Source organism: Ailuropoda melanoleuca, chromosome 6 (assembly GCF_002007445.2).
Source record: "Ailuropoda melanoleuca isolate Jingjing chromosome 6, ASM200744v2, whole genome shotgun sequence".
NCBI classification, from domain to species: Eukaryota; Metazoa; Chordata; class Mammalia; order Carnivora; family Ursidae; genus Ailuropoda; species Ailuropoda melanoleuca.
Genome location: NC_048223.1, coordinates 13,904,501 through 13,916,283, shown reverse-complemented (window position 1 = coordinate 13,916,283; position 11,783 = coordinate 13,904,501). Strand labels below are relative to the sequence as shown.

The 11,783-nt window shown below is 45.3% G+C and overlaps 1 protein-coding gene and 1 long non-coding RNA gene across 2 annotated transcripts in view; one reads left to right on the top strand and one right to left on the bottom strand.

Moving 5' to 3' along the window:
• RYK (receptor like tyrosine kinase) overlaps positions 1 to 187 on the bottom strand; it is a 95,119-nt gene extending 94,932 nt beyond the window's left edge. Inside the window, exon 1 of the mRNA XM_034661821.1 lies at positions 8 to 187. Coding sequence (XP_034517712.1) covers positions 8 to 187 — 180 coding nt within the window. The remainder of the gene's footprint in view (positions 1 to 7) is intronic.
• Positions 188 to 700: 513 nt separating this feature from the next.
• Positions 701 to 11,783, top strand: part of LOC105240506 — a 73,914-nt gene continuing 62,831 nt past the window's right edge. The window contains exons 1-2 of the long non-coding RNA XR_004625998.1: positions 701 to 855; positions 1,169 to 1,302. This is a non-coding gene — a long non-coding RNA (uncharacterized LOC105240506). The remainder of the gene's footprint in view (positions 856 to 1,168; positions 1,303 to 11,783) is intronic.

Here is an 11,783-nt window from a genome sequence, read left to right as displayed (position 1 = left end):
CCCGAGCCGGGGGCGGCCGGCCCAGCTCATCGCGCCGCCGGCCCGTGGCAGCCGGACGCCGCTTCAGACCGCCGGAGCGCGCCGCCGCCGCCGCTTTCTCGGCGGCATCGTCCACTGCAGGGGGCTGGACGCGGAGGCGCGCCCGTGCGCGCCGCCGCAGTCCCGAGATCGCGCACGCACGCACCATCCGCTCCGTGCTGGCGGCGGCCGGGCTGGGAGCGCTTTGGTTTTCAAGTGCTGTGGTCAGCTGAGGGCTCCCTGGGCACCCTTTAAAAGGAGCCCGTCCCCGTCCCACGTTGTCGCCATCCTGATGTTAGCTTGTCTCTTGTCTGTAACTCTCCCGCTCGCCGCGACAGAGGGTCCAGGCAGGCAGGCCCGGGCTGCGGCTACCCCGGAGTGGGCTCCCCAGTTCCAGGATAATGCTTGGATGCGGCCGCTCTGGTAGCAAAAGAGAAAGCTGCTTTTTCTTACTGAGAAAATGGTGAAAAATAGCACCTTTTATCCCACCATCGGAGGTCAACATTAACATTTCTGTGTCACTTCCCATGGATAAATACTGTATGCATTTATTCTCCAAAAAATCCTGCTCAGCAAACTTTAGTAACCTTATCCTTACACGTTACGAATTTTTATTTTTTTATTATCGCTCTGCGTCCCCATTGTCAACGCTCATCTGGGGTTGTTAACCTGTGGTGTGCAGAAGTGTGTGTCTGTGTTTCTCAGTGTGTGCTTGGGCACACAGAGAAGTGCTGTGTACGTTTCATCATTTGTTCTAGCGAGTCCCGGCCCCCTGAAGAGGTTAAGAATCGTGCCTACACCTCGAACGAGCCCGTGCGCGGACCTCCAGGTCTCCGGGTGCGTTTATGTGAGCACCCACCATCGCGCTCAAACTTGCTCCAAGTGCCCCCTCTCTCGGTTGAGACTTCCAAGCGTCCCCTCCCGGCCGGTCACCTCGGCTCTGCGGGAGGGTCCGCGCCCTGACGCTGGCCGCCTGCCGACCCCGCGCCTCACTGCGCAGCTGCTGCGGGGCAGGCCGGGTTTCCGTGCGCAGTTGCTGCTGGGGCAGGGAGGCCCTGGGAGGCGGCTATTTTTATCCTCCGGGGAGGGTGGGGGAAGAGAGCGACTGATGAGGCGGGAAGTCCTCAACTTTTATTTTCTCCTTCTCTAGTGAGAGCAATGGATTCCATTTAGAGATAGGCTAGCCTCCATGTGTCAAGCTTCAGCCCCGGAGTTGTGTCCATCATCCTACGGGAGGAGGCTGAGAAGAAGATGAGAGCTGAGGAAACGTGCTCCACCACAAAGGTCAGCAAAACTCCTTATGTTGGGGGCAGCCGCTACTACCTATTAGGGGACCAGCGCTCTGGCAGAAGAGCTTGCGGCTGGAAATGTGCGGTGTGAACAGGGCTCTCAATTCAGACAGGAGGTGCTTTTTTTTTTTTTTAAAGGATGGCATATTCCCTGCAGTTTTCAATATAGCTCACAGTCCCCAAGTGAGGAAGCTCCTGCCTTCAAGGCAATCTCCTATCAGTGACTTCTTGACGTAGTTGGTGATATAAACACAGCAGAGCCGTCAGTCAGGCCTGGCTGGGCTGTGGTACTTGTTAATGGTGGGAAATTAAACCCCAAGCCTCGGTTTTCTCATTCATAAAATAGGGGTGATAATGCCAGACTCATGGGCCTTTCACAGGATTTAATTGGAGAAGATGGGAGTAAAACGCCCAGGTAGAGTGTCAGACCCATTGTTATTGGTATTATAATTATAATGAATTCCTTCCCTATAATGACCGTTTCCTGAAAAGTTTAATCACCAGTTACCTCCAAACCATTCAAACTAGAGACACTCAAGAACTTCATTCAGTACAACACCATGCCTGGCCCAGAGCTGAGCTCAGTGCATCATGCTTGGCACTAGCACACAGGGGTAAGCAAGGTGCTTCCTTGAGGATGTGTGATAAACGCATGTTCATTGTGCATTTTCATCAGTGCTGTGAAGAAGTTGGTGGTTCTCAAAGTATGGCTCCCAGACCAGCAGTACTATCACCTGGCAACTTGTAGAAATGTGAATTCCTTGACCCCACCCCAGACTAATAAAAGTAGGGGTTTCAACCTCAGGGGCTAGAAACAGAGAAGTGGTATATACATTTCATTATTTGTTCTAAAGTCCCTGTCCCCCAAAGAGTATCACAGGCCCTCCAGGTGATGCTGGCCATTCTGTCAAGAAAATCTCAACTCTACTAGCTCCCCTTTGAACTGTTGTAGCTGCTGCCTCACTGGCCTCCCTGCTTTCCCCTTACTCCTTTATTCATTTAGTCTGTTCTCAACATAGCAGCCAGAACTACTCTATTATACACAACCAAATCATGTGCTACTTGGCTCTTAGACTACTAAGGGTTCCCTAATTCATTTAGAATAAAAGGCAAAGTCCTTAACAAGGTATCAAGACAGTTCTCATTCTCCATCTTCCTTGCTTCCTTTCTGATCTTATCTCTTACTCTCGCTCCCACAATGACTGCTTTGTTGTGTAACACACCAGACACAATCCTACTTCGAGGCCTTTGCCCTGCTGCTCTCTGTACCTGGAACACTCTTACTTCTGACTTTCACATGGCTTCATTCCTTTCCTCTTCAAAACTATATTCAAATGTTAACTTCTAAATAAGATTAAAAATGTGACCATCCGAACACTTTAACTCCCCAGAGAACAAACCAATTCCCAGTCTCTCCTGTCTCTACAGGGTACTTGGTCTTATACAAACTTCTTCCTGCTATCCCCATCCCATCCCTGGAGAAGGAATCGTCTGCCCCCCACCGTCCCCCAAAAAGGTGTGGGGATAAACTTTTGAAATTTCCCAATAAGTCTCGGTAAAAATGCTGGGAAGCCCTGACCTCAGCCTCTTGAGGTTTCTCTGCCTAGAGGAAGTGAAAACCCGCAATCATCACCATACTCTACACACTGCCTTGTTCTTGGTTTTGCTTGTCATTGTAGTTGACCTTATTCTACTTCAGGAGACAAATTTCAGAGGCCTGGAAAACACCATCATCAGGGCTGCTTCTGCTATTCCTAAAAAAGGCTAGCCTTGGGCTAGAGATGCAGCAGGGTGGGTGAATGGAGCCCTGGGGCAGCCTGCATGGGGGCAGTGCTGGGATGAGGCGTCCCAGATAATGGGAATGACTGGGATGTTCCATACTTGCAGTCTGATGCTCTACTCAGAGTCCCAGCTCATGTCCAAGAGGATAGATGCCTGCCCACAGAGCCCTGAGAACAATTCCTCACCCCGGCTTCAAGTTCACTCAGCTAGAGGAGGGCTGTAAAAAGGGGTGCCTCTAAGTTTTGAAAGCATCCCCTTTCTTTGCAAGGAGCAGTTGGGAATGCTGCGGTGTCTACTTTAGAGCAGTTTACTTTTTAAAGTTCTCCATCCACAAGTAATACATTAACCCATTGTGTCGTGAAAGACTCAAGCATCACCGAAGCAATGGAGTAAGATAACATCCTCCTTGATACAAACCACCATCTCTCTCCCCCAGCTCCCAGTTTGGTGTATGTTCTTATAGCCCTTTCTCTCGATATTTGCGCGCACACACACACACACACACACACACGTGTATCTGTATATGTGTTCAGACACACAACTATGTGTTTATGCATGCTTTCAGTTTTATAGAAATGAAATTGTACAAAAGGTATCAGTCTGCATGATTTGCTATTTTCACTGATCAAAGTAAGTTGAGCCATTAAGGATGTTTGCATGACAGAGCATACAGAGGTTTATCCATGGTATTCTTTTGGTTGGGATGGACCATGATAGATTTCATGGTTCTGATGATAGACCACACATCCTTGCACATGCATCTTTATGCATATTATATATATTTAGAAGGGTAGATTCTCAGAAGTGGAATTGCTGAATCAAAGGGCATTACTTTATAATGTTGATAGATTCTTGAATTGCCCTCCTAAACACCAATATATACTTCTGGAGCTGGTCCTAGTTCTTAACCTGGTGAGGGTGACCCAAATCTTCTTTCCTAAAGGGTCTGGCCATTACTGATCCTTCCTGGATTGAATTGCCATAGTTTGCCATTAACCTTACTCACAGGGCATGATAAACTAAGAGACCCCCTGAGGGATCTCATGTATTCCAGACATACTGTTCCTTACCTGTCTTCTGGTTTCCATTATTTCCATTGGAAAGTCAGTTGTAAGTCTAACTGCCACTTAGACATGTTATCTGTCTATTCTCCATGGCTGATTTAAGTTTGTTTTTTTTTTTATGATGTTCTGCAATGTTATTGATATATATGAGTGTGGCTATCTCTCCATTTACTTTGCTTGAAATTTATTGAGATTCCTGGATCTGATGTCTTTTGAAAATACCAGGAAATCCTCAGTTCCATTTCCTTTATCATTAATAGTTAGGTGGGTAGATAGATAAATATGCATTTTTCTGAGCCATTTGAAAATATGTTGGAAACATAATGCCCCCTTCCCCCAAATGCTTCACTGTGCATTTTCTAAGAAAAAGGACTTTCTCTTTAATAACCACAGTACAATTTTCAAAATACAGACATTTCACATTTATACAATACTATTTTCTAATCCATGGTCCATATTCAAATTTTATCAGTTGTCTCAATAAGTCTTTTATAACTATTTTTTCCTGGTCCAGGATCCAATCCAGAATCAGACATTGCATTTATTTGTCATGTCTTTTTAGGTATTTTTTTCCATCTCTTTTAAAAGTTCCTCAACCTTTCTTCTGTCTGAAGTTCTTGACCTTAACCAGTTATTTTGTGAAATGTCCCTCAATTGGTGTTGCCTGGTATTTCCTCATGATTAGATTCAGGTTATGCATTTTCAGCGGGAATATCACTGAAATGATGTATTCTCAGTATATCATATCAGAAGGCACATGATGTTGGGGCGTCTAGGTAGTGTAGTCGGTTAAGCATCTGATTTTGATTTCACTTCAGGTCCTGATCTCAGGGGCCAGATCTCAGGGTCATTAGATTGAGCCCTGCGTTGGGCTCCACACTCAGTGTGGAGTCTACTTAAAACTCTGTCTCCCTCTCCCTCTGCCCCTCCTCCCCATGCGCTCTCTCTTTCTCAAATAAATAAGTAAAATCTTAAAAAAAAAAAAAAAAAAAAAAAAAAAAAAAAAAGGAAANAGGCACATGATGTCACTCTGGCCCATTACTGGTGATATTATCTTTGACCACTTGGTTAATGTGTTGTCTGATACATTTCCTTGCTCTAAAGTTACTATTTTTCCCTTTGTGATTAATAAGAAATTTGGGGGGAGATACTTTGAGATTATGTAAATTTCTGGTTCCTCTGCAAACTTTTATCCCCTTGTTTGATCACCCACTGATGATTTTCTAACTTAACTATTCCTTTCATATTTATTTGGCATTTAACCATAGGGAGGCCTTTCTCTTTTCTCCAATTTATTTTTTCATTCATTTATATCAGTATGGATTCTTATTTTATTCAATGGATTATAATCTGTTACTATCATTATATATGTTCATCCTCAAAACGTATTTGGGGATATTTGAGATTTGGCTAGTGGGAGTTTCTTCAGCTCATTCCTGTGTTCTTTTGCTAGGTCTCTCACATTCATTGAACATTTCCTTATGTTATGAAACAACAAAATATTCCTGTATTCTCTTATACATTTCTGCCCTGGCTTGGAATCAGCCCTTTTTCATAGGAGCGCCAGTTCCTTTTAGTGGAGAATGGTATTTAGAAACCAAGATTTGGGAGCTAGGTGTGCTTAAATTGCAACTACAATATAATTGATTCTAGGCCCTCTCAGGAGATGGAGTATGGAAATAAACATATTTATGTGTGTATATTCTGTGTACTTAATATGCCTACATACACAAATAGATCTGTAAAATCTATGAGTTCATATGAATACTCCTGATTCCAATCCCACACCATTCCTCCACTCTCTTCTCTGACAGTAAGATACCTGACTCCCAATGTATCTGCTTATTTGCTCAGTCCTTCCCTTGTTAAGCAGACTCTCGGCCCTGCTTGCTGAAAGCTGAGCCCCAGACACACCAATCTCCACCCCAACTCCCCATTCTCAGGCATGCCATCCAAAACTTTGCCTCCAGGCCGAGTAAAGGGCAGTGGGGTTGAGGGCAGAATGGGAGGGGTTCTAGAGCAGCACAGAACAGTCCAGATCTTGAGAGGAGATATTAGACACCTCTAATCTTTATGGGACAGCCCCACTCCACCACCCACTGAGATAAGGAGCTGGACTCTCCCCATCCCCAAGGCTTTCCTCAACTTTCTTTCCTTTCTAGAAACCTTCCAAACCCCCAATTCCAGTTTATTTCCTCTGCAGAAGAGTTTAGCTATCTCTTTCTGTTATATTCTTCAACTTTTCACCTTCTGCATCCATTCAGGTGTTTTACCAAACAGAGCCCTGCGCTCAGGAGGAATGCATGCCTTAGGGGACAATGCAGCTGGAGTCGGTTATGATTTTAAATATTTAGCTTCCCTCTCTCTTTGCTATAATTACAATTATACTGAAATATGCTTAGGAGAGACGTGACAGTGAGATAGTCATGCTAGATGTATCATTTTGGTGAAGATTTAGAGGATGGACTGGAGGGAAAATGGTAACAGCAGAGGCTGGAAAATCAGACAGCATGATTTTTCTACACCTAGGTGAGAGAGGATTGTGACTAAACAGAGAGGGCAGGACAGTGAGGATGGGAACAGGGAACCTGATAAGAGAGATATTTATGGGATAGGATCAGTAGGCTTGATGATAGATTGAGTAAGGTTGGCAGGGGGCAGGGAGGTGGAGGTGTGGGTTGGGGGCGGGGGCCTGGGATGAATCCCAGGTGTTTGGAGTGGGAACAGGTAATGGTGGTGCCTAACCCTCCTCACCCTCCTCCTTCTCCTTCTGCTACTACTAATGATGGGGCCATTGTTGAGCGTCGACAGTATGTCAGACACTCTGATCAATGCTAGACATACGTCATGAGACATAACGAGACCATTCAATCCTGTACAGAATGTATTATCATCCGGTTTCCCAGGGGAGAATGCAGTAACTTCCCCCAAGATTTCACAGATTGCAAAAAGCGCTTTGTGCAAGTTTAGGTTCTGAAATGGTGATTTCAGCTTGGGGCACACTAAGTTCAAGGTTCCTGTGGAATATCCTGGCAGAAATGTCCTGCCAGCAAATGGAAATGCAGGTCTGAGCTCAGCAGAAAAACTGGGGTAGAGATACAGCCATCCACACAGAGGTGGCAAGAGAGACCAGGTAGTTAGTATGGGATGAATGGGGGATGCTTATGGAGAAGGAGGAGGAAAGAGGGCTGGGATGGAATGCTGGGCGCATGAACACCAAGAACAGGAAAGGAAGAGAAACTACAGCAGAGGAGGTGTGGCCAGAGAGTGAGCAGAACCAGGAGAGCAGTAGTGCAATTCAGGAAAAGTGGTGCGTCAGGGAGGCAGTGGCCCAGCGTGCTAAATGGTGCCAAGTAAGCCAAGAACTGCGGCATGCCCAACACGTGTCCACCAAGGGGGCATCGGTGAGGGAGACTGGTGGGCGGAAGGCTGAGTGCAAAGGTCAAAGCAGTAAGGAAAGGCAAGGAAGTCGAGATAATGAGCACCAATGTTTTCAAGAAGCCCAGTGGAAGAGTAAGGAGAGAAAGAGAGCACAATATCTAAATGGGGATTTACAGAGATGCTTCTGAGGTGGAAACATTTAAGTCGTTTCTAAGCTGAAAGGGATGTGCCAAAACAAGGAGAGAGGTCAAAGATGCAAAGAACAGGAGGAGATAAGTCCCAAAAAGGCAGGAGGAGCTGGTTCTGAAAGCCACAGTGTGGTCAACACGGTGGGAGGAGCGCCTCTGGAAGCTTCAGAAGCAGAGCCTGTGACAGTGCTGGCCCCCGCTCTGGTGAAGAGGGGCTCCCGATGGCTTCAGGCACAGACTCCTTCATGGGGTAGACAAATAGGGGATGGAAGTTAAGGAAATCCATATTTGGTTGCTTCCATTTTTTCCTGAAATATGAAGGAAAGTCATTTCTGGATTAAAGCACAGAGGAGTATGGTAGATTTGGGGGATTGGTAAAAGGGCTGAATGTCTCAATTGCTGGGGAGGTGGATGGAAGATGGTTTTGACCAAGGATCTTCAAGCTCTTCCGGGCACTGTTGAGAGTGAGGCTGAAACTGAGGAGTGTGGTGTCTGAGATCATACTGATCTGTGTGTTGAGCAGTCTGTTTGCAAGAGGAAAGAAGATGGCCTGTGGAATAATCCCCATTTGGATGCAGATCCAGAGCAGTGGAAGGAAAAAGCTGGGTTGTAGAGGATGTTTTAAATGCTAGATCATAGCATCTAGCTTGCATGGTTCCCAAGTGAAACCAGAAAGAACTAAAATAGAATGAGACATTTCTGCTGAAAGATGGCAGATTGAACACAGTTTTTATCTCTTCACTCTCCCCAAACCCTACTAAAATGGCGGGGAAGCATTTTTTTCTTAAGGGTATAAACCCAAATAACAAAGGGAAGTGGTGGTAGGACAGCAGCAACTACATTTTGGAAGCTGAAAGAGGGTGATCAGTGGCAATTGATTTTGCTAAAACCTAAGTCAGGAGTTGAGGCATCAGCTAGCTCAGAAAGAGGGAAATGCAGGGTGGGCTAAGAACAGGAGGACTGATTGAAGTGCGTATAGGGTCTTCTCCCCAGTCTGAGCACAAACTAAAAGTTTATGATCTGGGAAAGATAAAACAGATGTCTTGGACTAGAAGACATGAGTCACTGATGAGAGCTGAGATACCATACTAAAAACAGGAAGATAAAGTCTGTATACTGACCAGAAAAGACGGCCCCCTCCCCCATCTGCTCTCCTCTCCAGCCCTCTTCCTATACTCAGCTCCCATGATGCTGGCTGGAGATTGGAGAGCTTTCTGCAGGGAGTCTGAGCAGTCCAGAAAAAAACATCAAAAGATACTGACACCTGCTGCTTCCTCCCCCTTTACTCCAGGTCAAGATCACCAGTCACCATCAGATTTTTAGCACTGCACTCCCAAACAGGAAAGGAAAGGTGAGGACCACTAGACATTTGCAGCAGTTCTTCAACATGAAAGGCAAAGAGCAAAATAAACAAGGGGGGAAAAAAGGACTCCGTATTAATAGAGACAATGCCAAGAATGAAGAAAATATTTTAAATACGATAATTAATCATATTCCCAAAAAAATTAAAGATAACATAGAATCTGTGAAATAGGAATAGGTTGCTTTTTTTAAAAAATTCAGAAAGTAAAGAAAGTAAGTAAAGAAAGAAAGTAAAGCACTCAGAAAATAAATGATAACAGTTAAAAAACGTATAAGCCAATAGCAAAGTTGAAATAAAAAGCCAAAGAAATATCCCAGGAAGTAGAACAAACATCTAGAGGTAGAAAATAAGACAGAGAAGATGAGAGAATAAATAAGAGATGGGAGCTATGCTATAGGCCAAGAAGGCTGTGGTCCAGAGTGTTAGGTGGAAGGATCTGGGAGCAAAGTCCCCAAGGAGAGGACAGGAATTTAGATGTAAGTACACAGAAAACTAAGCGGAGGAGGAAAAGGGCATTTATGAGCTCCAGGGAAAACAAAACGTTGTTTGAGAAGGGAAAGGCAATTAAACTATACCATCCAGCTCACCAGTGATTAGTATTTATGTTGTCAAAATAAAGTAAACCCTAACTATTGGTAGAGGGATGGCAAATTAGTATGTGTGGGAGTCTTTAGAAGAAGTGCTGTCTTCATCTCCCTACTTTGAAATCCGTAAATAATGCTTATAAATCAAACAGTAGCAATGTGATCCCAATTTTAGCAATATAGAGGCAAACATCAAAAGAACTAGCCTAAGGACTAAAGGGAGAATGGAATGGAATGGAATGGAGGACAGGAGAGGAGCCCGGAAGTCTGCTGCCTTTCTAATGTTCTAGAGAATTATCTGACTTTTAAAATTATATGTATAACTTTGATTTGATAAAAGTTAAATGAAAAGATTGGAATGGGAAATAGAAGGGTCAATGGGAGCACCGTGAAGGGGATTCTGCCCACTCTGGGAACTGAGCAGGCTGGTAGACCTCCTTTGCAACTACAATAACCTGGTAAAAAACCTGTGTAACTCACGAGACAGGATAAAACATGAAGTATTAATTTATGGCAGACTGATAGTTGAGACATCAAATGGCATGTTCACTCCTCTCAGCCACCACAAAAACAAAAAACCTGTTAACAGGAATGGCAGACTCCTTAACTTATCATTTCAAAGCACTTCTGTTCCCTGGCAGATGGGAAACAGTCTGGAAATTATGCACAAACTCAGAGAACTGGTCTCTACTGTGTGTGTGTGTGTGTGTGTGTGTGTGTGTGTGTGTGCACGTGTATAAGTCCCTTCCACCTGCATGAAAGGAGCTTTGTGCTGGGGAGGACAGAGACGGAGGAGCAGAGCTATTAAAGAAGAACAAGTTGATAAGTGGTGGGACCCTCCTCTCAGCATGAGTTCTCATGAGAGGAAAAGGAGAAGGGGAAGACGAGCACTGTCCTCAAGGGCAGGGGGATCTAACAGGAAGGAAGATGTACTGGTTCAGGTTCCCAGCTGCAGTTGCTCAGGTGGGTCTCGCACCTCTGATAATAGGAAGCAAGAGGGATAATGGCATTGTCCATTGGTACATGAGAGGGAGCCAGTTTTTCACAGGACCAAGTATGGCTTAGAGGGCTCTGTGAGCTTGTGGTGAGCCACAAGTTAGCTAGGAGTGAGAGACAAGCTAGCCTGGCAGGGTGTGGAGAGTGAATTCAGCTAGTCCCAGGAGGTAAGAGGGACAAGCCTGATCCATGGGATGAAACGGAATGTGCCACTGACTAGAGGTGCCACCTCTCTCAGAGTCGTCATCTCTGAGAGAACACCACAACCACAGGACAGCAGTAGCTGACAAAAAGCATGGGTCCCAGAAGCATAGAAGACAAAAAAGGGACGCAGTTCTCCCTCTGCATGGTGACTGTGCTGATGAGTAAAGTTGTTGGATTATGCTGTATCAGGGAGGAGTGTAAAATGTAAAAAAAGTAAAAATGGCGCTCTGAGCTCCAATTTGATAGTCATCCCAAACATGGCCAAGAAATCTTGGGGTGGGACTGCATGCACCAGAATCAGATTGTCCTCTGGAGGCTAGGACAGAGCCACGGGGTCAGAAATTAAGGCCAGGTCAAGAAATTACTAAGGTTCCAATTTGCACCCTTGAGTTTTGTACACAGCCATAACTGACTATTATTTCTGTTACACCTGGCATAGCCTTTGATGTGAGAAGCCATGGAGGCCTGAAGACCTAGTTGTCATCATAGTGGAAGAGTTATTCTTTATTGAGTGCAATACTAAGGGCCAAGTGCTTTATACCCAGAACCTCATTAAATCCTCACACACCCAGTATGTAGCCCCATTCCAATCCCCATTTTACAGGTGAAGGAGCTGTGATTTAAACAGATGAAGTAACTGGAACCCACTACCAGTGTAGGTAGTAAAGGGCAGAGCCAGAATTCAGACTCAGTCTGTACTGATTCCAAGACCTGGGCTGGCGTTGAAGAATAATGTTTAGACTGCACTCAGCCACATAGCCGGGTTTTCTAGAAAGGAGACAGTGTCTGGACATCCGTGGGTGAGTGCGCACATTCACTTTCTGGGGGGTTGTGAGCACTCCAGAGAGGTGGGGTTGGAGCAGGAAGGTATGCTCGATGGTGTGGAATGGTTGCCAGGTGAAAACCCTGCTGTG